This window comes from Ambystoma mexicanum, chromosome 3p, assembly GCF_040938575.1.
Source record: "Ambystoma mexicanum isolate Mex_15411 chromosome 3p, UKY_AmexF1_1, whole genome shotgun sequence".
Lineage (NCBI taxonomy): Eukaryota > Metazoa > Chordata > Amphibia > Caudata > Ambystomatidae > Ambystoma > Ambystoma mexicanum.
Genome location: NC_090925.1, coordinates 681,647,749 through 681,673,868, shown reverse-complemented (window position 1 = coordinate 681,673,868; position 26,120 = coordinate 681,647,749). Strand labels below are relative to the sequence as shown.

General features: G+C 49.1%; 1 protein-coding gene across 3 annotated transcripts in view; it reads left to right on the top strand.

The window, feature by feature from the left end:
* Positions 1-13,360, top strand: part of GPRIN1 (G protein regulated inducer of neurite outgrowth 1) — a 231,418-nt gene extending 218,058 nt beyond the window's left edge. For all 3 annotated transcript variants that reach the window (XM_069651471.1, XM_069651472.1, XM_069651473.1), the window contains exon 2: positions 6,216-13,360. In XM_069651471.1, coding sequence (XP_069507572.1) covers positions 6,418-10,698 — 4,281 coding nt within the window. In that variant the 5' untranslated portion in view covers positions 6,216-6,417 and the 3' untranslated portion in view covers positions 10,699-13,360. The remainder of the gene's footprint in view (positions 1-6,215) is intronic.
* The last annotated feature ends 12,760 nt before the right edge of the window (positions 13,361-26,120 follow it).

Genomic DNA, 26,120 nt, shown 5'->3' with positions numbered 1-26,120 from the left:
CTGATGCTATCCCTCTCTTCGTCCCCCACAGGCTCACAATCTGACAGTGAGGAGCAGGACTCTGCGACGCAGGCCCCACCTCCAAAGAAACAGGGCAAGGGAATGGAAGCAGGCACCATGGCCAGCACATCGAGGGGCACTGGAAAGTCTGCACTGCCGCAGAGGGCCAAACCCACACAGCCACCCACGTCACCAAGGCGTGAAAGTCCGTCAGACAATATTGCAGCACCCACTCCAGCAATTCCCACCACGCAGGAACCACCTGCGGAAGGATCACTGTCCGCCGCAAATAGCTCCATCGGCGAGGCAGCTGCCACGGCACCCATGTCAGATGTGGAGGAAACGTGTATTTCACCCATTGAAAACCACACACCCAGCCCGCAGCAGTCAGCCCAACAGAGCGCACGCCCCACATCACATGCCAGCAGCCATGAGCTGTCTGGGGATGAATTCGTGGCAGGGTGCTGCAGTCCTACGGTGACATCACCTGATGGTGGACACATGCCACAAGCTGCATCAGGTACCATCAAACGCAGACAAAGAGGCCATGACATGAGCATCATCCGACAGCGCCAGGAAGACATCACTGCGCTGGTCAGCCAGCATGTGGGCGAGGCTGCCCTGGCGAGGGAGGAGTGCAGTGAACATGCCAAGGGCATTAAACAAGCCATTGAAGCCAGCACCAACCGCATTTGTGAGGAATTATCAGCTGTGAGGCAGGTCCTCACACGCATCGCAGACGATATGGATAGGCAGAACCCCGCCACCCCCTGGGACCGGACCAACTGAGCACCTCCTTCTCTGCCAGCTCAAGGCAGACCAGCCCCCTGCGCAGGTCCATGCAGGCTATGCAGCGCACAAACTCGCAACCACCCAATGCTGGCAGAGGGGGTGGGAAGTACGGCCAGCCTGCTGTTGGTGACTCATTTACTGTAATGCTGCACTTATGTGCAAGCCATGTTTGGGGGAATTGTGGGGGGAGGGGGTAAAGGGTGTTTGGGGGAGTTATGGGGGGAGGGGGTAAAGGGTGTTTGGGAGAGTTGTGGGAGGAGGGGGTAAAGGGTGTTTTGGAGAGTTGTCGGGGGAGGGGGTAAAGGGTGTTTGGGAGAGTTGTGGGGGGAGGGGGTAAAGGGTGTTTGTGGTGTAGGGTCCATGCACTTCATTTTCTTACGAAACTTAATACACACTGGTGACATGACGAATCACATGAGTGGACATTTTTCATTGTGTATGTGTGCTTTACTGGTGGACAGTGCACAGTGTACATTTCCCCACAAAACCCAGTGCCCCAATACCCACATCCAGTGCACCCTCTTCATCCATGTGTATTAGAAATATTGGTCTATCTGATGCTGGCGCACAGCACGTCCCTCCTGTGCATCACCACCTGCATGACGTGCATCCCCATCTTCTCCCTCCTCATCCTCATCATCATCCTCACCAGGTGGTTGCAGTTCAATGTCAGGGGGCAGAGGCACATTCCGTCTGATGCACATATTGTGCAGCATGACACATGCCATGGTGATCTTGGCCACCTTCTCATGCCCGTACAGGAGTGCCCCACCCGACCTGCTGAGGCACCAAAACCGTGTCTTCAAAAGGCCAAATGTCTGCTCAATTACCACACGGGTATGGGTATGCGCACGATTATAGTCCTCTTCGTGTCTGTTCTGTGGGTTCCGTACAGGGGTAAGGAGCCACCTCTTCAAGGGATAGCCAGCATCACCTGCATGGGTGCAACAATCGGTATGTGTAAGTGATTACATCAAATGGAACTAGTACCTATCACACAAGTCAACTTTGATTTGTGAATGACATCCACATATCCCTACATGCATGGAGGTAATAAAAGTAACTGCAATGTGGGAAGGTGATGTAGTCCTTGCAAGTGTTCATGCACTGTCCATGCCTACGGCAGTTGTTGCCATGTACTAGGTGATGTCCAGTCATTCTTATCCTTTGGCCCTGTCACCGTTTAAACCACACTCCTAGTGAACTGCCATCAAACTTGATGTCCCCATGCTGGCATGCAGCACTTTTGTTGTGGTGTACGGGTGTGATTCAGTATAATAGCTACAGATGATCCCTTTGTATGCACTCAAGGTCGCATTTCCATTGTGATGCTGTTCAGCGTACATTTTCATTGTCCATATTGGCTGCATGTTGCTGCATTGTGTTATAGAGGGTACGGTCTGATGATGTGCAGTGTGCATGTGGATGGATATGGCATGGTTGTGGTAATGGCTTAATTTCATTGTTGTGCAGCTTACATCTTGCATGTGGTTTTCATGTGTCAGGTTCAGTCTGACCTGCCTTGGGGGACAGTGGTGTATTTCTGTATGGGCATTGTTTATTCTGTCAACTAATTTCAAACAGTTGGATTATGCATCTCTCCCCCCCCCCCCCAATCACACCCAGTTGGAGTATGCATCTCTCGCCCCCCCAATCACACCCAGTTGGAGTATGCATCTCTCCCCCCAATCACACCCAGTTGGAGTATGCATCTTCCCCCCCAAATCTACTCCCCACATCACACTGCCATGTGCTTGCCATGCTACTCACCAAGTAGCCACGAACGTTGTCCAGCATGTCGCTCCATGTAGCATGGTATCGTTGAGTTCCGCAGGACCATTGAATCATGGGTTGATCCGGGATATCGGGCACAACAATATGTGATGATCTTGTTAGAATCACATACCATTTGGACGTTGATGGAGTGGTATTGCTTTCTGTTTCGGTACACTGCCTCCATGGCATGTGGGACCACCAATTCCACATGGGTACAGTCGAGGGCCCCGATGCAACTTGGGATGCCTGCCAGTGAATGGAAGCCAACTTTGGTGTTGGAGATCTCCTGGGCAGTCCGTGGCAGGGATATGTGTTCACTTGTGTGCTTCAGGAGGGCATCGAGCACCTGGTTCAGCGTGCGTGAGAATACTGGTTGTGATATGCCATGCATCTGCCCTATCGTGTGCTGGTAGGTGCCTGTGGCCAGGAAGTGGAGCACAGAGACCACCTTCAGTAGAGGGCGGATGGCAGTACGGATGTCTATGAGGCTGACAATGTCGTTGTGTATCATGTCCACGATGGTGGTGATGGTATCCCGGACCAGACGGTACAGGGTGTGTATCTGCTCAGGGGTTAGGTTGAATGGACTGGCTCTGATTCTGGGGATTGGTTGCTGCCTCTGTGGTACAACTAGCTGCACTGGTGGGGCTTGCTGTGCCTGTCTCGTCCTCCTCCTCCTTCTGCGTCTCCTCTGTGCTGCCTGTTGTTGTTGCTGTTACAATGCAATCATGGCCTCCAGCCCATGTAATGCTACTAGTATTGGAATCATTTTGGTCTGTGAATGGGTGTGGGAAGGGGTGTGGTGTGTTCCTTTTGTGCTGGCCCAGTTTCCATTGCCTCCACCTGTGCTGATTGTGTGCACCTGTGGCAGTTGGGAACACTGCACATGGCCCTTTACGGGTGGTTCGCGATGCCGGTATTTCCGCCATGCCGGTATGGGCTTTTTGGGCCTGCTCCATGCCGCAATTTGCATGTCCGCATGACTTGTGATGGACTCCTATTTCCGCCATGCCGCTATTGCTGCCATGAGGGGTCGCGCGCCCGCGACCATGCTGCTATTAGAGGCACTGTTCTTAGCGGTGCCGCTAATAGCAAGTAAGCGGGTCGTAATAGACAGGAGCGGTAAGCGATGCCGGTAATCCTTTAACGGCATCATTTTTCCCTTACCGCCTACCGTGTAATGAGGCCCATTGTGATGATGAGGTGAACTCTTGGGAAAGGGAACCCTGAGACTTGAGGCGCTGCTTGTGGGATCTTGAGAATAAAGCATCAAGGTCTTTCATTTTTTCTGAACTGTGGTGCTCGGAACTTGGGGAAGGGAGCCCTGAGGATTGGTTTTGAACTGAATCACCTTGAACTCGAGACTTGAGACTTTTCTGTGGAACTTGTTTATATTTGGGCAAGGGGAGCTGAGAGAAATCTGTGAGCTGGAAGAAGCTCATAACTTTGAGTTGAATACTATTTATTTTAATGGTAACATCCGTATACATTGGTTATCTTTAATTTTGAGGGTAAGTATAGGTTTTGGACACAGACAAACTTTTAAGTTGAACTCTTGGACTCAGACTTTCCTTAGTTTCATTCAGGTAGGGAAGTCCCACCCTAGCATAGGACAAATTAGGCCTCCTACCATCCTGACATTTGATTTAATAACGTATTTTACTTTGAACTTTAAGTCTGTTGTCTGTGTCTTACTTCATGATGCCTTCACAGGCAATACTTTTTTACCATATTATTTTTGGCATCTTCATTGTAGAATATTAATAATTACAGACAAACTATTTTCTTTTAGCCCGTTCAGGGTTCATTTGATTACCATGGGAGGAACTTAGCGAGAATATTACAGAATTTCTGTCAAGACTTAAGGTTTTCCCTTCGGGCAAGGCTACCTTTAGTTAGATAGTTTACACTCATCTAAGTTCATGAGGAGAGATGGCCAGTATTGTTATTCTGGTTCCTTTTTTCCATAGATGTTCTCTTATTTTGCACTAGAAGCTTAGAAGACATATTAGCCGTTACTACATTTGGATTGGAATTTTAAACTCATGAGGTGACTTATCAAACCTACTTTGCATTCATCATTATATCACATGTAGCTATTATGAGAATTGTGATCACCATTTGACGAGTTCTCTTACTTACAGAATCAGTTAAAGTTTATACCCCTGATGAAGAGAATTTGTTCTCGAAACGCATTGGGTTCTGTTTTTGTTATTTGATATTATTAAAGATTGCATATTTCATAACCAATTTGGATGCCAAGAAGAATTTGTTTTATGTAGAAGGATTGATTACTAATCATGCATTACGGATATACTACTATCGAATCATTGGTGTACACTTTAAATGGAATTGTTTGGCTTGTTTAGGCCTCAGTTATAGTGCAGGGGAAGAGGGTTCCCGAATATTGGGAACTTTCTTTCATGTACATTAATGGAAGAGACATGGGGAAGAGTACCAAACCTGTAAGGATAAAAGTAGATCCATTTAAAAGATTGCCACAGACACCATAATATCCCTTAAAGCTGGAAGCGGAGGCATTGATAACCGCAGTTAAATCTTTCCTGAGTCAAGGAGTAACAGATCAGACTAGCAACATATGCAATACTCCTATTTTTCCTGTGAAGAAGCCTGGGAAGGAAGTATACCATTTTGTCCAGGATCTGCATGCTATTAATGCCATAGTGATTGCTTCCTTTCCCATGGTGCCAAACACGGTGACCATACTGTTGTCTATTCCACCACAAGTAACACATTTTACAGTGGCCGACATATGTTCGGATTTCTTCTCTGTTCAGATACACAAGGATAGTCGGTACCTCTTTGCATTCTCACATAGGGGCTCCAGTGCACCTGGACCCATTTGCCCCAGAGATATATAGAATCCACAACCCTCTTCTCACAACACCTCAAGAAAGATTTAATGATATAAAATTACCAAGGAAGTCAGTATTGATACAATATGTCGATGATTTGTTAATCACCTCTCCCTCATACAAGGCTTGTAAAGAAGACACCAAGGTTTTGTTAACCGCATTGCCAGAGTGGGGCATTAGGCTTCAAACAAGAAGCTACAATTATGCGCCCTTAGGTTCATTATCTGGGACATGACTTAACAAAGGAATGTCGGCTGATATCCACTTCTTGGAAAGAGACAGTTTATAATATACCTAAACCTCTGAATATAACACAAATGCAAGCTTTTCTAGGGGAAGTAGGCTACTGCGGGCAATGAATCACTAGATTTGCTGAAATAGTTCAACCACTCCAAGACTTTACCCAATTAAACACTAGCGAACCATTGCAGTGGACGCCAGAAGCAGAAGAGGCATTCACAAGAGTAAAAAGGCTGTTAGCAGAGGTATCCACATTTGCTCTGCACGATTATAAAAAAAGGATTTACTTTGTATTGTTATCAGAGAAAGAGATTTGCTTTGGCTGTCCTTACCCTAAAGCATGTGATCCATTATAGACCTGTCGCATATTACAGTAAGAGGTTGGTATGTTTGTTTTGCTACCCGTCCAAAGTGCTCTGTTGCAGAACCTCAAAGTTCCTTTAATGTGTGTCATACAAACAATTATAAAAGAAATAGTTCAAAAAATTAAACTGTGAAATCTGATCCAAGTTTTTGTCTTCTCTCCTTTAGAAACCTTCATTTTGTGTACATTATGGAAGCCACTTTGTGCAGAGATGAGCAGCACTAATGAGTAATAAAGCTTGCAGCTACTGCCACCAGAAGTAGCCATCAAAGAGTCAAGTATCCTAGAGTAAGTCTCTTCAGCACTCTTGGCTATGGGCATGTGGACAGAATTCCCAATAATGCTAGCTGTACCTCTGAGGATCCTACCATGAGGACCTGTGGACTAGGAGATTACAGCATCAAAACCAGTATCAGCACAGTAAAAGAAGTCCTGGGCACTCCCAGGCAGAAGGGGAAATCTTCAAAGATGGATAGAGGACCTCCAGGCATCTTTCCTGTTGCCACTGTAACCACCATGATTACTGGAAAGACCACGACTGCAATTGAGCGAGCAGAAAAATCAATCAATCTCAATGTCAAAGAGACGGACAAGGCTAAAAAGCAAGACAGCAGCAGAAATGGAAAATGGACTGGTCATACCTTCGAGGGGAGCTTGGCATCTGAGCCTGTCGGAGCATGTGCAGACATTTCTACTCAGGGTGAGCACACCAAGGACGCTTCAAAGGACATCACGTCACAGCAGTGCCTAACAAAAGCCAGCATGAAGGGCAGCAATAAGGAGCTTGTTTCCCCAGAAATGAGTCCAGTGCCATCCATATCTCCTCTGACACTCATTGGGCAATGTCCGAAGAATCAAGAGGTAGAGAAAGCCCAACCAAGGTCTGAAGCCTCTCAAGTGTTTCTGCCAATGGAAACTAAAACTGTTGGGGCTCAAGCCACAACTGTCTTTTATAAAAAGCAATCCCAGGTTGAGGTGCAACAGGATAAAGATGAAGACCGTAGACACGAGGCAAAGCTTGGCTATGTTATCAGATCATCCTCAAAGGAATCACTGTCAGATTGCAGCACTTTGCCATTGGCAGTCTGTGCAAGTTTTGAGGATACTGCAGGTGTTTTCCATGTCATGGACATGTCTTCAAAGCAACCTGAAATTTTAACCACTGCAAAAGGGTGCTGTGAAGAAGAAAAACTATCCAGTAAACACCTGGACCCCCAAAATGTGTGTTGTTTGGACCAAGGTGGAACATCTGATCAGGAAATAATAAACCAGACTAGTTCATGTGCGATGGATGAAGTAAATGTAACCAACCAGGATGAGTGTGCTGGAAGAAACAGAGTGAAACCTTCGGGTACCCCCACAAAGACATGCTTACCTATTCTCAACCCTCCTCAACATAATGTGGAAACTCAGGCTGGATCCCGAGTGGAGTGTAAATCGGTGGCCATCAGTCCTATAGTCCTTCCAGGTGGATCATCATCTTTCACCTTTCCGATACATACAGGAAAACGAGCACCTTCCTCCCCAAAGGGCTCCCCTAAGGGCCCCCCGGGAAAGAAAATGGCTAGGACCGTAGATACCGTTTTAAAAACAAACTCATTTGAGCTCACTCCTCCTCAGCATGAAGTCGGGATTCAGGCTGGTATAAGAGCAGAGTGCAGATCTATTGCCAACAGTCCTATCGTTCCACCAGATGGTTCACCATCATTCAGTTTCCAGACAGGAAATGTGGGTATGTGGTCTCCAGCTATGAAGGACCACCCTGTGGGCAAAGAGACTACTTCTGGAGACACTGTGTCAACGGTTTACTTGTTTAAGCTCACTTCTTCCCAGCAGGATGCAGAGACTCAGGCTGACACCAGAGCACAGTGCAAATCTGCTGCTGTCAGTCCCATAATTCCTCAAGGGGTGTCCTCATCCTTTCCATTCCAATTAGAAAATGAAAAGCAAGAATCTACCTTACAGGGGAGTTCACTGAAAGAGCACCAAACAGGAGGGGTGAAGGGTGGGCCTTTGGACACACTCCTGAAGACAAGTTCATTTGAACTGATGCTTCCTGGCCTAGATTTTGGATCTCAGGTTGATACCACGGTGGAGTGTAAATCTGTGGCCATTAGTCCCATAATCCTTCCTTCAGAAGGGTTGTCACCATTCACATTCCAGCCAGACAAGGACTCCCACTGTTCTATGCAGACCTCATCCAGTAAAGGCGAGGCTAGGAGCACGGCAATCATAACTGTCGACAATTCCTCAAAGGTGGGCTTATTTGAGCATAAGCCTCTCCAGCAAGATGCCAAGACACAGGCTGACACCAGAGTGGAGTGCAAATCCATAGCCATTAGCCCCATCATCCCACCAGATAAGACTTTGTCATTCAGTTTTCAGGCACACAAAGGGAACCAGGGATCCCCATGCCGGAAAAGTGTGCTGAAAGGACAGACTGAAGAGGAGGGAGCCAGCACTGTTTCTGTCTCAAAAATATACCCATTTGAACTCACACCTCCCCAACAGGATACAGGAACTCAAGCTGACACAAAAGCAGAGTGTAAATCAGTTGCTGTTAGTCCCATAATCCTCCCTGATGGGTCTACAACATTTACTTTCCAGGCAAAAAAGAAAAACCTGGAGTCTCCGTCACTTAAGGAACCACTGAGTGAGGACGCAACAATAGAGAAGAAGACCAGAATTAAGGATACCCCATTGAAGACATGCTCGTTTGAGATCACACCCCCTCAGCAAGATGTGAAGGGACAGGCTGATACCAGAGTTGAATGTAAATCTGTAGCTGTCAGTCCTATAATCCTGCCTGATCAGTCTTTCAAATTCCAGGAAGAGAAAACATGTCAGCCTTTGTCTCCTAAGAGTTCCTCCAGTGAAGTCCAGGCTACAGGCAAGGAGACTCTGTCAGAAGCTTGCTCCTTTGAGGTCATTTGCACTCAGCAAGATGTAAGCACTCAAGCAGGCACTAGAGTAGAGTGTAAATCTGCAGCTGTCAGTCCCATAATCACTTCTGGTGAAACATCGTCATTCCCATTCACAACTGATAGGAGCCCCTCTGGCTCTTCATTTCAGGGCCGCTCCTTCATGAATCAAGGAAGAAAAGAAGAAACCAGGAATATGAGCACACTTTGCAAGGGATTCTCATTTGAGGTCACGCCTCCTCAGCAAGATGTCGGCACTCAGGCTGGCACAAGAGTAGAATGCAAATCAGCGGCTGTCAGTCCTATAATCCCACCAGGTGAAACCTCATCATTTCCATTCTCAACAGATGGGTCGCGCTTAGGGTCTTTGTCTCAGGGAGGCTCCACCATGCATCAAGGAAGAGAAGAACAGACCAAGGATATGAGCACACTTTGCAAGGGATTCTCATTTGAGGTCACGCCTCCTCAGCAAGGTGTCGGCACTCAAGCTGGCGCAAGGGTAGAATGCAAATCAGCGGCTGTCAGTCCAATAATTCCTCCAGGTGAAACCTCATCATTTCCATTCTCAAAAGATGAGACGCCCCTAGGCTCTTCGTCTCAGGGAGGCTCCACCATGCATCAAGGAAGAGAAGAACAGACCAGGGATATGAGCACACTTTGCAAGGGATTCTCATTTGAGGTCACGCCTCCTCAGCAAGATGTCGGCACTCAAGCTGGTGTAAGGGTAGAATGCAAATCAGCGGCTGTCAGTCCCATAATTCCTCCAGGGGAAACCTCATCATTTCCATTCTCAACAGATGGGACACGCTTAGGGTCTTTGTCTCGGGGAGGCTCCACTGTGCATCAAGGAAGAGAAGAACAGACCAGGGATATGAGCACACTTTGCAAGGGATTATCATTTGAGGTCACGCCTCCTCAGCAAGATGTCAGCACTCAGGCTGGTACAAAAGTAGAATGTAAATCAGCGGCTGTCAGTCCTATAATCCCTCCAGGCGAAACCTCATCATTCCCCTTCCTAACAAATCGAATGCCCAATGAATCTTCATCATTGAAAAGCTCATCTGGAGATCAAGACAGAGGAGGAAAGGCCAGAAGTCTAGACACACTTTCCAAAGGATTTTCTTTTGAGATCACACCTCCTCAGCAGGATGTTGGAGTTCAGGTTGACACACTCATGCACTGTGTTCATATGGCTGTCAGTCCCATAATCCCACCCAATGGATCCACATCATTCACCTTCCAGTCAGTGAGAGGTGATCAGGGACCACAGGTAACCAATGTCAAGTCAGGGCAGATACCCTCCAGAAGAGATGCAGAGATGCAAGTGTTTATTTCTGTGGCAACTCGGTCTGTTGCTACAGGACCCATGACTCCTACTGGGAAATCACCAAGGACATCATACCCAGAAGTGCGTGTGAAAGGGGCCAAGGGAGAGCAGTCTGAGCCGGTGCGGGAGGTGAGCTGGGATGAGAAGGGCATGACTTGGGAGGTGTATGGGGCATCTATGGAGGTGGAGGTGCTAGGCATGGCCATTCAAAAGCACCTTGAGAAGCAGATAGAGGAACATGGTCGGCAGAAGGTGATGACACCTCAGAACACCAGACCCAGTTCCATCCGTGGAGTTCCAGCCAAGGGGGATGTTAAGAGGCCACCCAGCATCTTCCGGGCTTTGCTAAACAACATGCGACGACCACGATGCTGCTCCAGAACAGGTCCCACCACAGAATAAGCAACTCATGTAGAGCGGTTTTATGAAAAGATGAACATGACATTCGCGTTATCTAGGCAATTCTGCCAGAATATACACTAAGAGGGGAGAGTGCTGCCCATTTGCTTGAAGGTTTAATGTCAGGCCCCAAAGCTAAATCCAAGGTTAACTAGGTGTTGTTGAAGTTTGTCACCCAGCAACAAGTGATTGATATGATCTATTGGTCAAAACGTTGAGTATATTTTTTAAAGTTTGTGGTGATTAGGCCATCTGAATGTAAAAAAGGAAGAAAAAAAGGGGTTACTTCTCTTGAGCCATCTCCCACCTCTAGCATTATGTTTGTAGCTAGAGTGTTGATATTTTCTGTGGTTGACCGTGCAAAAAGGTACTGGGACCTAAACTGAGAGCTGTTTTGTAATTAGCGACTTTTACCAATCAGGGACTTGATCACTACAGCTCTCAGCTAACATGAGGGCCAGTCCAAACGTTTGAGTAATCAGGGACTTGATCACTACAGCTCTCAGCTAACATGAGGGCCAGTCCAAACGTTTGAGTAGAGACTCTATGCCTGAGCCTAAACCGTACACTGTTATCACTGGAATTTACAGTATTGTTTCCACTTCACCTTTTCTACTACCTGTTTTACAAAAACAACAGTGGTCTTCACGTGTTGGCCTTGTCATCCACTTATGTTTATTTTAAATGCGTTAATGTCACTCTGCCTTTAAACTGCTTCTGAGCACTAGCACCCGCAGATTTTCTACTTTCCCCGCTGCCTTTAGCTCCCTGGAGAAAAAGTACAGTAGCATGTACAAACCCTCTGCTGTTATTGCTTCATCGTTGTGTGGATCACTGTTTTGCCGAATTCGTTTGAGAACAAAAAACCTGCTGAAAGCAATCATGTCCCTGTGTATATAGTATGATATAAGGTAAAGCCACAGCCATGCCATGTCCTCTATGATCAAATCCTCCTGATCTTAAGCATCCATTCTGCAAAGTAGAAGGAAGATGAAAACTGTCTCCCATCTGCAGGGTAAATGCTGCAGCCAAAAGTGACAGAAGGGGTTCCTATTCCTGATTCGAAGGTCTTTCTTTAAACTTCCATCTAAGGAACCAGGAGATGTAGCTGTAACCCTACATTCCCCAGTTGACCACACTGTGATCTTAGACAAGGCAGTTTATTTCACTGTGGCCGAACTTCCCTGTTTCTTCAGATAGGGAGATTATTACAGCAGGTATCCTTCATTGTTTTTGCTTTTGCTCCAGGGGTACCTAGGTCGCCCCTGCCCCCCCCTCAATACTCCTCACAGTGTGTCGAAACGTTTCCCATCATTTATTGTAGTGACTTGAAAACTGAACCCATTTTGAACAGACTGAGCCCCCAAAACTCCCTGAACATGTTTCTGTGTTGGTGTGTTCAGATGTGTTTTTGCACGTGTGCCCATATCAAGGTAATGGGCATGTGGCTTAGTTTAACTACCTGATGTTTTTTTGTAGACTACAAGGTTTTTATGTAGTTATGGACTGCAGACCGTATACGTTGCTGATTTTTACATGAAGATGCCGAGGGAGCACGGCCCTGAGAGAATTGGGGTATATTGGACTTCAAAGGCAATTGGCGCTGTGTGGCTCATGTTTACGTTTCTGATGGTATCTAATGAATACTGCAAAGCCCTTTTTCTGGAAATAATCTCTCCTCTTAAAGCAGTTAGGGTAAGATACAGTGGGCCTCATTACACGGTAGGCGGTAAGGGAATACCGTTACCGATAACGAAATACCGGTAACGGTATTTTCCCAAGCCGATCACGACCCGGACCCACCGCTATTAGTGGACCCGTAAAGTACGGCGCCACCAATAGCGGCGTGGCCGCTTGCGCGCGACCCCCACACCGTAAACAGCGCCATGGCGCAAATAGCACGCAATCACAACCCATGCGTACACGGCAATACCGGCATCCCAAAGACCCAAAAAGCATGTACCGGCATGGCGCTAATAACAGCATCGAAAACCACACGTTAAAAGTCCTGAGCAGTGTTCCCATCTGCCCCAGGTGGACACAACCAGCACAGGTGGAGTCAATGGAGACAGCCAGCACTAAAGAGCACACCACACCCCTTCCCACACCCCTTCCCACAGCAAGATGGTCCCAACACCAGCAGCATGACATAGGCCTGCGTACATGACTGCAGTGCAGCACCAACAACAACAGGCAGCACCGAAGAGATGTAGGAGGAGGAGGCCGAGACCTGCGCAGCAAGCACCACCGGGGCACCCAGAAACACCACAAGGGCAGCCAACAAACCCCCGGAATCAAGGCAAAGATGACCATGGTATGTGTAAGGCACAACTAAATGTGCATCTGATAGAATGTGACCATGGCACCATGCAAACACCAGATGAGCATGATGTGGATGTGGATGAGTATTGTCGAAATGCCCAGCCCGGACATGCAAGAGGCGATGGCATGGCGGGACAGGATCCGCGTCAGCATCGGAATCAGGAATAGCATCAGGAACAAAGGTGGAATATCATGCATGGAGAGACGTGCATTGTTGCCCTTGTGGCCGTCTTGAGGCCCACAAAGGGCCCTCTCCCAAAGAAAATCACACATACACAATGATGGAGACCATGCCTGTTTTTCAACTGCAGAAGAGTGTATTTTGAACATAACGTGTACAGAAAGTGCATAACCCCAACTGTGCAAACACCCTCCCCCCTCCCCCCACAACACCCCCGAATACAACCACCCCCCCTCCCCCCACAACACCCCCGAATACACCCTCCCCCCACAACACCCCCGAATACACCCTCCCCCCCTCCCCCCACAACACCCCCGAATACACCCTCCCCCCACAACACTCCCACGTGAGTTCCAAGGCGTGAACATGTCCTTCCCCAAATGTGGCCGATATTCCTTGTTGGCCCTATTTGTTCGCTCCTTCTTCGGGCGTTTGCGATGGTGTGCGCCTGAGGTTGCGCATAGAGCGGCGTAGGGGGCTTGTCTGCCGCGAACGCCCAGAGGAGGCTGGGCCTGTTTCCTCCTGGGTAGGGAGTGGACATCTGCGCTCAATCGCCTCCGCAATGCGGATCATGGCCTGCCTGAGTTGCCCCATCTCATTGCATATGCGGTTGGTGCATGCCTCCATGGCCTCCCTCGTCTGGCGTGCGAATGCACCAATGTCCTCCCTCAGGTGCCCTGTCTCTGCCACATGTTGACCTACCAGACCAGACATTTCGGTCTGCCTCTGGTAGGTGGCTGATAGGTCAAGTTCCTCGTTGTCTGCCGGTGGAATGGCTGATGCGCCTGGATCAATAGCACTGGCATCAGGCGTAGGTTCCAGGGGGCTCCATGACACATCATGTGTGTGGGCGGGCGATCCGCCTTGGCTGAACGGACCTGGTGAAAACATTGGGGATGCGAGTAAGTGGCGTGTGGGGATGGGGCTCTGACTCAGATCCTCATTCACCGGTGCTTCCTCCGCATCGGAAAGTGGCCCAGTGGCTGCTGCCTCACCCGTAGAGCTGGTGGCAGCAGAGTGCACTCCCTCCATGCTGCCTTCAATTGATGGGAGACACACTCCCGTGGTTACCACAACAGCGGCAGGCATGGCCTCTGGCTGCGTGGCACTGCTGCTCCTGCTGCCTTTGTCCCGGTCACTACTCTTGGGTCCCCTAGAGGATGTTGCGTGGTCCCCGGTGGCATCCCTCCTGGCTTTTTTCATGGGTGTGGGAGTGGGTGCTGACGTGCGTGGCTCCTCATTTTCCGTGTGTGATCCTGCAGGGGTGATAAGAAGGGTAAATCATCATCTATGGGTCTACCTGCATTATGGCAGATGTATACGTCATGCAGTTTGATGCATTTTGGGGTCATCATTGTGGAGGCATGGAATGGGGATGTTGGATGGCTCATGCATGATTGGCCCTGTGTTGGTGGGTATGTGATGATGCATGCATGTCTGTTTGTGGCTGGATCCACGGCATTCATATGGACACATGATTGTGGGACCCCTCACCCTTCACTGCGCATTTTTGGGTGCATACACTCACCTCCATCCGATGAAACGGCCACGCCATGCTCCATATCGCCGACCCCCTCTATCGACTCGACTCCTATTGTGGAGGCACATATCTCCTCCCACTCCTTCATCTTCAAGGGGGACTCTGCGCCACCTCCTGTGGCCATTGCCATGTTGCGGTTCACAGATAAAATGTTGCGCACATGCACCCGGAGGTCGTCCATCTTTTGCGGCATTCCCTGACACTCCAGGTGGTGGTGCCCACCGCACTGACTTTTAGCGCGACTTCGGCCCAGATGGCCTTCTTCTTAAGGAGGGCCTCCCGCCGCATATCGTTAACAAATACTACTCCTGCATTTGCAGCAAGTGTGGTGGTCAGCATCATTAGTTCCTCATTAGTGAACTTTTCTTTGCGCTGGCGATCAGCAGTTTTTTTAAGCGCCTTCGGCATCCTCGAGCTACCCGGTATGGTTCCTGGTCGGATTTGCCTGGATATATGTCCTGGATGCAGAGGATGGCAATGGATTGTGTTTTTGAAGATGGCCGCTGTGCTCTTTCCCGTTCCTGTGCGACGACGTAATTTCCGGTTCCGCTTTTTAACGGTGTGCGGTAATGACGGTGTCCGCTATTTACAGGTAGCGGGAGGGCGGAGGCGCTATCGGCGGTTTTGCGGGCGCCGGTAAGGGGCTTTTTGGGGTATTTAGCGGCAGGGCGGAACGGTAATTTACGGCATGGCGCTATGCTCGTGTCCGCGTACTCGTGATGGGACGCTATTAGCGGCCTCTTGCGAGGGCGGACGCGCTAATGGCGCCATGCCGTAAAATTCCGATTTTTACCGCCTACCGTGTAATGAGGCCCAGTGACTGGGACACATGGGACCTCAGCACCTTTCAATACCTCACATGTGTCCAACCATTAGCATTGTTGTGTGATTGTGGGTATACACACACTCCCACTTTCTCTCTCATATAGAATGTTGGTTTTGTCGGGATTCAAAACGGAGACCTATAGGTTTTATGTCAATATATGATTTCCTGGTGCAGTGTGGAAGTATAGCAATTTCTGCTTTTTCAGAGCATTGTGGGAACTGGAATTGCATTAAGCGATTTACTGTATAATGTAGAAACAGAACCTTGGCATTAAAAATCAATCTAGCCCTGTATAAAGAGAACAATAATAGAAGTTTGGTATTTCCTCCAATATCACATATAATATTCTGACTGGCTGGCTAACTGTCTCATATGAGTTGGTCCTTGACTGAGAGACTTACCCCTCGCCCCTTTTTGGGCTTACTGCACAAAAACACCCAGACTCGCTTGCAGTGGAAAAGGTCGCTTTAATGTGACAAACCAAAGCTCACAAATAACCGCTAACCTGGCACCTGGCCTTACAGACTAACACAAAATATTTTAACCAAACAAATTTAATAATGAAACACTTTCAATTCCCCCAACAATTAAATAATTAAATCAGTTCAACTTCCTCCCTACCTATCCCTTGCTCCCTACCATCTCCTTACCATTTTCTCAAGGCTTCCTGCTTTCTCCCCAGGGCCTTGCCCCTCCATCTTCAATACCTCTTCCCCCGGTGTAGCCGTTTGTGCAAACAGCACCACCCCCATCATTTCCCGTGGTATTCCCCCATTGTGCTTCACTCCCGCTTCATCTAAAGGGGCCATGCCCCGGCAACAGAAAACCCTCCACTGAGGTGTTCTTTCTGCCCCACCCCTACCATACTGCCTTCTAATTCCAACTCTTTATTATCTCTTGCACTTGCAAAGTCAAATCCAAAAGGTAATAACTGTTCCCATAAATTGACAGGTGAACACCATCCTCCCGGAAAGCCTTGAAATCCTTGTATACTATTTCCCTGTGCTCCAAAACCTTCACTGCCGCCAAGCCACAAAATTTCACCAGCTCTCTATTTTCTTCCTCGTACGCTCTATTGCTCCCTCACTTACCGCTCCCCTCAATACTCTCCGCGGCAACAGCTTTGTCCATACTACACTTACCTTGGGCCATATCTCCCAGACCCATACCAAATCCCTCTTAATTTTTCACAGCAGAGCCACGCCTGTGTCTCGGACTAGGTCATTCTCCCCTGCATGTATTATCACCCTTCTGGAAACCCATAGTGCTCCTTCAACCCCGCCAACGAAGGCAGCAGCTGATCCCAACGAAGCCCCCCTAAACCCGACCACCTCACAAGCACCACTTTGTAACTGCACCCGAATTGCGTACCAAAAACCAATTTTTTCCACCTCCTTGCCAAAACTTGGGCTGCCGATAATGCCGCCCCATCCTCATGCCGAAAAGCCAAACCTGACCTTCCACCACATAGTTCCTTCCAGGCCAAACCTGTCCTAACAGGGCGCAGCTCCTTACTAACCCACCCCAGCAACACCCAACAGCCCTTCCCTTTTTGATACGTCTTTGACCTCTTAATCCTGATGTCCAACCCCAACTCCGAGAAATACATTTCGAAGGGATTGTGTCCTCCGACATATTCCTTATCTTAGATATCTCTTTCCAGCTTTGCTGGCCTCAGAACATTTTTTCTCTAGAGGGCGATGCGCGTCGACATCTGCCGAGTCGATGTCCCTCGACAGCCGCCGTATCGACGTCAATGTCATCCTGCCTATAAAGGCCGTGAGCAGAGTCTGTTGCTGCAGTTCCGTTTTTCCGCGTTTACTCAGTGCCTCGGAATATCGTTGCTCAGTTTTCGTTGTGAATTAATCCAATTTCCTCGAGATATACGATCCATACTCGATGGCTTCCTCGTCGGAACCGACGACCCCTCAGTCCGGCTTTAAAAAATGCCGAGACTGTGGGAAAAAGATGTCGCTGACTGACCCTCACAGAGTTTGTCTGTGGTGTTTGGGAGCTGAACACCATTGTTCTGAGTGCGAGGACTGTATGTCCATGACAGCTAAGGCCCTGAAAGAGCGTAAGGGGAAGCTGGAAAAAGGTAAGACTTCAAAAGCTTCTTCTTCCTCGACGAAGTCGAGACATTCGTCTCCTCGTCACCATTCGCGCTCCAGGTCTCGAAGCGGGTCCCATCACTCCTCGAGATCGAAGCACTCGAAGAGGAGACGTCGAAGATCCCCTTCTTCGTCCTCCTCTTCCTCTGTTTCTCCTAAGAGAATCCCTTGCCCCACGAAACATAGTTCCCGGGCTGAATGGGAGGAATTCCGCAAAAATATGATGAACGTCTTCGCGAAAGCGGCCTCGATGCTCTGGTCGAAAGACCCAAAGGTCTAAAACGCCGCGAGTCGCAGTACCCGGCGAAGGAAGCTTCTCGAGCGCGTCACGAACCCTCGAGTAAAGCTATGACCTCGAACCCTTCTTCGAAGGTTCCGTCGATGCCGTCGACGAAGGTTCCGTCGACGCCGAGGTCGGTGTCTTCGACGCCGTTGTCGAAGGGACCTTCGACACACGGGTCTGTCGACTCGACGCCATCTTCGACACCGACGTCGACGCCAAGGAAAGTCACGGTTGCGACGCACCCAGTGGCTATCCACAGGTCTTCGATGACGATGGCGTCGAGATTGTCGACATCCTCGAGCAGAATCCCAATTCTATGGAGGACCTCGAGGCCTCCGCCTTTGTTTTCGACGCCACGTTCGAAGCCTTCGACGTCGGCGTCGACGACATCGACGTTTTCGAGGCCGATTACAACAAGTTTGGCACCCTCGGCCTTGGAGATGGGTTTCACACCCATTGTGAGTTCAGACCAATTGAGAACTATGTCCTCAATTATGGAAGAGGGAGAACTATATGACCAAGAAGAGACATTTGAGTTGCAGGGATCTGCAACCCCAGTTCAGGAGGAGGTATCCTCAGAGGAACGCAGGTTAAAGGAACTACATGATTCCTTACATGAGGCAAGTGGGTTAGACACTTCCCCTGAGGTGGAGTTCGCTAGGCCAGTCCCGGGGGAGCATGCTGAAACCCCCTATAGAGCCTTAATGGCCAGGATCACAGAATTTATGGGGTGGTCAACACCTTCACAGGCTTTCCAACAAGATGACCTCAGGGATATTCTTGATAAAGGTCCACAAGAGGATCCTGTAGTGCCTTTTCATAAAGCTCTTCAAAGGAAAATCATGCGAACTGGGAAATCCCAGATGTCATCCCGGCAGTAAATAAAAAACTGCTAAATACAGGGTATCTTCTGCAGACCCGGAGTTTTTGTCCAAACATCCATCCCCAGAAAGTCTGGTGGTACAGGCAGCATCTTCTACTGACATCAAGACTGCTTACTCTACCGTCCCACAGGACAGGGACGATAAAAAATATGATGCTATGGCAAAGAAAGTTTTTTCGGCATGTAGCATGGCGTTAAAATCTATTAATGCTATTTGCACCCTTGCTAGATTCAGCCATACACTTTGGGAGTGTGCTTCTACAGCGGCTGACTGCATCCCGGAGGGAGAAGAAAGGGAGGCGTTCCTAAATATCATACAGGACGGTAAAGACGCTATGTGCGAATCCCTCCAGACGGGCATTGATTCGGCTGACAGTATCAGCAGAGCAATGGCGGCAAGTACAACAACCAGGAGATTTGCCTGGTTGAGAAAGTCCGGTTTTGCCCCAGATGTGCAAGCCAGGCTCTTGAACATGCCATTTGATGGCTCTTCTTTGTTTGGGAAAAAGGCGGATGACAGTTTAGAAAAACTGCAAACATCAAAGGCAGCAGCAAAATCCCTAGGCGCTGCAATCCGTCAGACACCTTTTCGTTCCACAGGATCCTCTGCGAGAGGCAAGTCCTCTTGCTTCTACTCCGCATTCGGAAGAGGTAGAGGACGACCGGCTCAAAGGGGACAAAGAAGAACTACCCGAGGTGGACGGGGTAGATATTCAAAAGCCGCAGCAACAGCAGGTGCCTCTTTACCATCAGCATCTGCATCAGCCGCCCCAAAACCACTCTGAGGACTTCCCTCACAAGACACCTGTAGGAGGCAGGTTAACTCAACATCTGGCGGAATGGCAGGCTATCACGTCAGATGCTTGGGCATTGGAAACAGTTGCCCAAGGTTACTGCCTGCCTCTCCTACGCATACCTCAGAGTCATCCACCGGGGATCAGCTCTCTAAAAGCTCCAGATCCGCTCCTCTTGCAGGAAATTTTAGACCTGCTAGAGAAAGGTGCCATAGAACCGGTACCTGTAGCGGAGAGGAACAAGGGCTGGTACTCTTCTTACTTTCTCATTCCAAAGAAAGACGGAGGACTGAGACCCATCTTGGACTTGCAAGAATTGAACAAATTCCTCAGGAAAGACAAATTCAAGGTGGTAACTCTTTCTCAGATCCTTCAGGCCCTTCAGTTCCAGGACTGGTTGGTATCTCTGGACCTTCAGGACGCTTATTTCCATGTGCCTATCCATCTCAAACACAGGAAATACCTGAGGTTCGCAATTGGCAACTCTCATCAATTTTGAGTGCTGCCATTTGGGCTGACCTCCGCCCGAGGGTCTTCACCAAGTCAATGTCGGTAGTGGCTGCAAGTCTAAGGAGGGAAGGGATTCACGTCTACCCCTACCTGGACGATTGGTTGATCAGGGCTGTATCTTCGGAACAAGCTCAGATCTAGCTAAATCACGTTTGCCACTCCCTTCACAGACTGGGCTTCTCCCTCAATTTAAAGAAGTCACAAATGAGACCATCGCAGAGAATCCAGTTCATCGGAGCGATCCTGGAGACTTCCCTGGGAAAAGCCTCGCCACCAGAGGTGAGGGCTCAAGATATTCTACAGATGGTAACCAAAATGCCCAACGTCTCCCAGCCTTCGGCTTTTTGAGGTTGCTAGGCCTCATGGCATCCTGCATTTTCCTAGTGCCAGAGGCTCGCCTGAGAATGAGATCCCTCCAGTGGGCACTGAGAACTCAGTGGTCACAATTCTCAGGGAGAATGACAGATCTTCTTCAGGTTCCCGACAGGGTGGCTCGAGACCTTCAGTGGTGGGCCTGTCAGGAGAACATTCTGAAAGGAGAACAGTTTTGGCAACCCTGGCCGGTGATAACAGTAGTCACGGATGCCTCACTCACGGGGTGGGGAGCCCACGCCAACGACTTGACCATCAGCGGTCGTTGGTCTCCATCGGAGTCCAGACTACATATCAACCTGTTAGAGCTGAAGGCCATCAGACTTGCGCTGAAGGCTTTCCTACCATCTGTACAAGGAAAGAATGTCCTGATAATGACGGACAACACAGTGGCCATGCATTACCTCAACAAAAGAGAAGGCGTAGGATCACTACCTCTGTGCAGAGAGGCGATGCAGCTCTGGTTTTGGGCAATCCAAGAAGGAATCTCTCTATCGGCAGTTCACCTAACCGGAGAGAAGAACTTGACAGCGGACGCTCTGAGCAGGCAGAGCACAGTCTCCCACGAGTGGGAACTAGCTCAGGAAGTCCTTCAAGAGATCTTCGCCCTTTGGGGAACCCCTCAGGTGGATCTCTTCGCCACCAGTGTCAACAGGAAGTGCGATCTGTTCTGTTCAAGGGAATTTCCCCCGAGAGGAGCTCTGAGAGACGCGTTCATAGTGGACTGGGAGTTTCCACTTCTGTACGCGTTCCCACCGGTCCCTGTCATTCCTCAAATGATCAGGAGGTTGAGAAGATTCCGGAAAACCATTATCCTAATTGCCCCGGATTGGGCCAGGAGAACGTGGTACCCGGACCTTCTAGACTTGTCCATCTGCCCTCCATTTCGACTTCCACTCAGAGAGAATCTACTCTCACAGAAGGGAGGTCAGGTTCTCCATCCAGACATCAAAACCCTCAACCTTCACGCTTGGCTTCTGAAAGGCTGAGGTACAAGGATTGGGACCTCCCTGATGATGTTATGGAGGTGTTGCTTTCGGCAAGGAGGCCAGCAACAAAATCTTTATACCGCTGCCGTTGGAACAGATTTTGCAGCTGGTGTAGAGAAAAGAATATCGACCCCTTTTCATGTGGTACACCAATGGTTTTGTCCTTCCTACTCTATTTAGCAAATTCAGGCCTTCAAGTTGGCACCATCCAGGGCTATCTCGCAGCGCTATCCATCTTTAAGCGCACTGCGGAAGAACCATCCTATTTCAAGTTACCCTTGGTAATACAGTTTCTAAAGGGGTTAACTAACGTTTATCCCCCAAGACCATTCCAGGTTCCCCTATGGGATTTAAACTTAGTCCTACCTTTCCTGATGGGCACACCTTTCGAACCACTCCACTCTTGTTTGTTAAGATTTCTTACCCTTAAGACTTTTTTATTAATAGCACTTACATCTGCTAGAAGGGTGAGCGAGTTACAAGCTCTTTCTTGTAAACCCCCTCATACAATCTTTCACAAAGACAAAGTTGTTCTGCAAGTGAAGCCTAATTTCCTCCCAAAGGTGGTTTCTGAATTTCATATCACTCAGAAGATTACCCTTCCATCTTTCTATCCTCCTCCTCATCCAGGGAAAGAGGAAGATAGGTTACACAGGCTAGACTCAAGATGGGCTTTAAGTTTTTACATCAGTAGACTGGCTAGGATAAGACAAGCAGACCAGCTGTTTCTAGGCTACGCAGGTCACAAGCTGGGGTTACAGATAACTAAGCAGACCATTTCCAGATGGATCATTCTAGCCATTTTGGAATGTTATAAACTGGCGGTTAGAGACATATGTGCGGCTGCCAGATGGCCGTCCATACCTTTACACGGTTTTACAACTTGGGTTCCTCCTCCAGTCAAGAGACTAGGTTTGGAAGGGCAGTATTGCACTCTATTCATCAAAAAAGGAAGCATGAAGTCAGTACTCCCACCTCCAATAACAGAATACTGCTATGGGGGCCTATCTAAGATAAGGAATACGTCGGAGGACACAATCCCTTTGAAGAACAAGTTACTTCTTACCTTGTAACGTTCTTTTGATGGGATGTTCCTCCGACGTATTCCTTATCGACCCTCCCATCCATCCCCGCAGTACTACTTCCCTTGTTGTTGCAGCTTACGCTCCTTCAGGGTGATTAGTCTAGTCCAGAAAGAATTATTGTGGGCTACAAAACGGAACTGAGCAGGATGACGCAGCGCCCTCTAGAGAAAAAAAATTCCGAGGCCAGCACAGCTGGAAAGAGATATCTAAGATAAGGAATACGTCGGAGGAACATCCCATCGAAAGAACGTTACAAGGTAAGAAGTAACTTGTTCATCTTCCCAATGTAGGCCACTTATGCCTCCCTTTCCCCCTACCAGTTCTGACACCCTAAAAACACCAAAAAACAACCATGTAAAGCATGTTGCAAACATCACTCCCTCCCAAGCTGACCAGCAGACCCCATCTAAAGCCCGGCACAACCTGACCAACAGAGCCGCCGATAAGGCCTCCTACTATCCTTCCCCCACCTATTCTCCCTTGCCCAGCCCTCTAACATCCTGCTCGCCATTTCCCCACCACTCGGCTGGAAACCCCAAAACCATTTCCCATAGAAAGCGACCCCCGCCACCTTCCCAGCTATAGTTGCCTTCGACCAAACCTTATCCATGCACCCAAAAAGGAAATTGACCACATCATGCCTTCTCCGCTCTTCCGCATCCCCTGTACCCCTCTTACTACACGCTCCTCCTTTTATGAAATCCTCCCATGCTCTCCTGTATGCTGCCCTAGATGCCGGGGGAAGCGAACACTCCACTAAAGACAGCACTCTCAACTTCTTATCTTTCACAGCTCCTCCGGAATCCGCTGCCCCTCCTGTTCCGCTCCTAGTGCCAATCCATGGAATCTCTGCCATTGAAAACGAGATAATGCATCAGCGATGGCATTATCCTTCCCCGGCACATGTGCTGCCCTAAACACCACATTCCATTCCATGCAACGCAAAACAAACTCCCTCATTAACCTCGCCACCCTCTGGTCCCTTGCCGACTGCCTGTTCACTACATGAACCATGCATTAATTGTAAATATTGAAGTTCACTTTTCTGTTCTGCAACTCCTTCCTCCACAATTCCATTGCAACCAATAAAGGAAAAAATTCCAGAAATGCTATGCTTCTCCCTTCCTTCAACCAACGCGATGGCCACTTCTAGGAGCACCATTTGCATCCCCAAAACACTCCAAACCTCCCCACACCTGCCGCATCTGATAATATCTGCACTTCCAATGACACAGGCTCCCCCTGGAGCCACATGGGCACCCTGTTAAAACTCTCCAGAAAACGCAACCAAATCCTACAGTCTTCCCAAACTGCCCCTGATGACCTTACCCGATGATGTGGGCACTTTGCTCCCGCCATAGACCGTGCCATGTCCCTACAAAAAGTACGCCCTGGAGCCACCACCTTGCATGCAAAATTGAAATGCCCTACTAACCTCTGAATCTCCACTAATGTCATCTTCCGAGCACCCATCGCTTTTTCCAGCTAACCTACCAGCGTGCTCACCTTGTTGTGCGGCAAGCGTGAAATCATGGCCACTGAATCCAATTTGATCCCTAAAAAGGTCAACACCACTGCCGGCCCCTCCGTTTTGTCCTCTGCCAATGGCACCCCCAAATCCTGCATCAGCGCCTGAAACACCCCTAGCATCTGCCCGCACTCCTTTTCTTTGCCTGCCCCACTAATGAACAGAAAATCATCTAAATAATGTAATACACTTTCCGAGCCAGAACTATATTAAAAAGCCCACTGCAACTATGAACTGAAACGCTCGAACAAGGCACAAGAAATTGCCTAACCCATCGGCAAGGCCTTGTCTATGTAAATGCGATCCTCAAATTGCATTACCAGCAGCCAAAAATCCTCCGGGTGCACCGGCAGCAACCTGAAAGCCACCTTAATGTCGCACGTGGCCATGAAAGCCCCACGCCCCACCTTCCTTACCAAATCCAGTGCCTGATCCACACTTGCGTATGCACCCCCACACTCCTCCGGGGCAATAACATCGTTTACAGACATGTCCTCTGGCCATGACAAATGGTGTATTAACCTGAATTCCCCCGGAACCTTCTTGGGTACAACACCCAGTGGGGATACCGCTAAATCCCTCGGCAGATCAGCAAATGGCCCTACCAACCTACCCGCTGCTATCTCCTTGCCCAATTTCTCTCTTACCCCTTCCACATTTTCGCTGGCAGGCTTCAAATTCTCTGCCCAACGACGCACCCTTGGACCCTGATAACCCAACCTAAAACCATAACGAAAACCGTCTCCCAAGATCTCCGACCCCTCCCTGTCCGGGTAAAATTCAAGCCACTTCTCTAGCACCGCCACCTTAATTGGAGTAAAAGCATTTTCCCACAAACCCCCGGTCTGTTCCTCACCCTCTCCCCCTGTCACGTTGCTGGAAACATTGAGTGATTGGGTGCCTCCCTGCACACCGCTGCATTCGTGTCTAAACCTACATACCGTCCTTGTGCAGCCGTCCTTATCAAAGGCCCAGCATGCCGCTTAGGGCTGCCCTCTGCCTCTTCCCCCCACTCCCTCGTGGGCGAGGCGACCAAGAAAGGGCCGTAAAGGCACAAGCAAACCACTCAGTGTGTGCAATGTTGGGGCTGGCCTCGTCGCCATCCACTGTAGCCAGAGATCTATATCTATCTCACCCCAGACCGCCTGGCTGTCCTCTGCCATCCTCTCCCTAAATTCCTCATCATAACGCACCCAGGTGCAACCCCTGAAGCTCATGAATGCCTTTCTAATCACATCCATGTACTTCAACAGTGCCACACATCTCTCTGGAAATTTCTCAAAATAGACACTCGCATAGACAATAAAAGCCGACATCCAATTCTCGATTGTCACCGGCACCTTTGGACGCCAGGCCAGCTTCCTCTCCTCCTTAGAACCCTCCTTGGCTCTCACCTCCCTATGTAGCAGCTTGAACACGTCCACAAATTCCCCTGCCCATATCTCATCCTTCGTTGTTGTCATCAAATGTGCTCCCAGAGGTTTTGTATTGCCCATGTATGGCAGCTTTTTCTCCTTGCCCTTTCCCTCTGCATCCTTCTCCTTTGGAACCTGTACCTCTGGTCCCAAGGGGTCAATCGCCTTGTCTGTCTGCATCTCCACCGAAGAAATCTCCTTCTCCTCAACCAAGGCTCCCATAGCCTGCACGCCAATCTCTCTCCTCACCCTTGCGCCTCTGTCCCTTCCCTTCTTGCCCACAACCTCGTGTCCCTCTTCTGCCCTGCCATCACCCATCTGCAGCCTGACCTCCACTCCAATGCTCCTCATCTCCTTCCTTACTGGGCTCCTGTTGCGGGGACAAAACATGTCAACAGTCTCACCCAGCCTGTTACCCCCCTGACCTCTTGCCCCTCAGCCCCCGCTCCTGGCTTTCCCCTTCCCACCTTAGCCTCCTTCTCGCCCTCTCCCTCTGCCTTACAACACTGTACCCTTCATCCTCCCACTGCCCCACGTATTCTTCCACCCCTTCATCATCCCCCATGTAATACCATGGCTGTTGTGA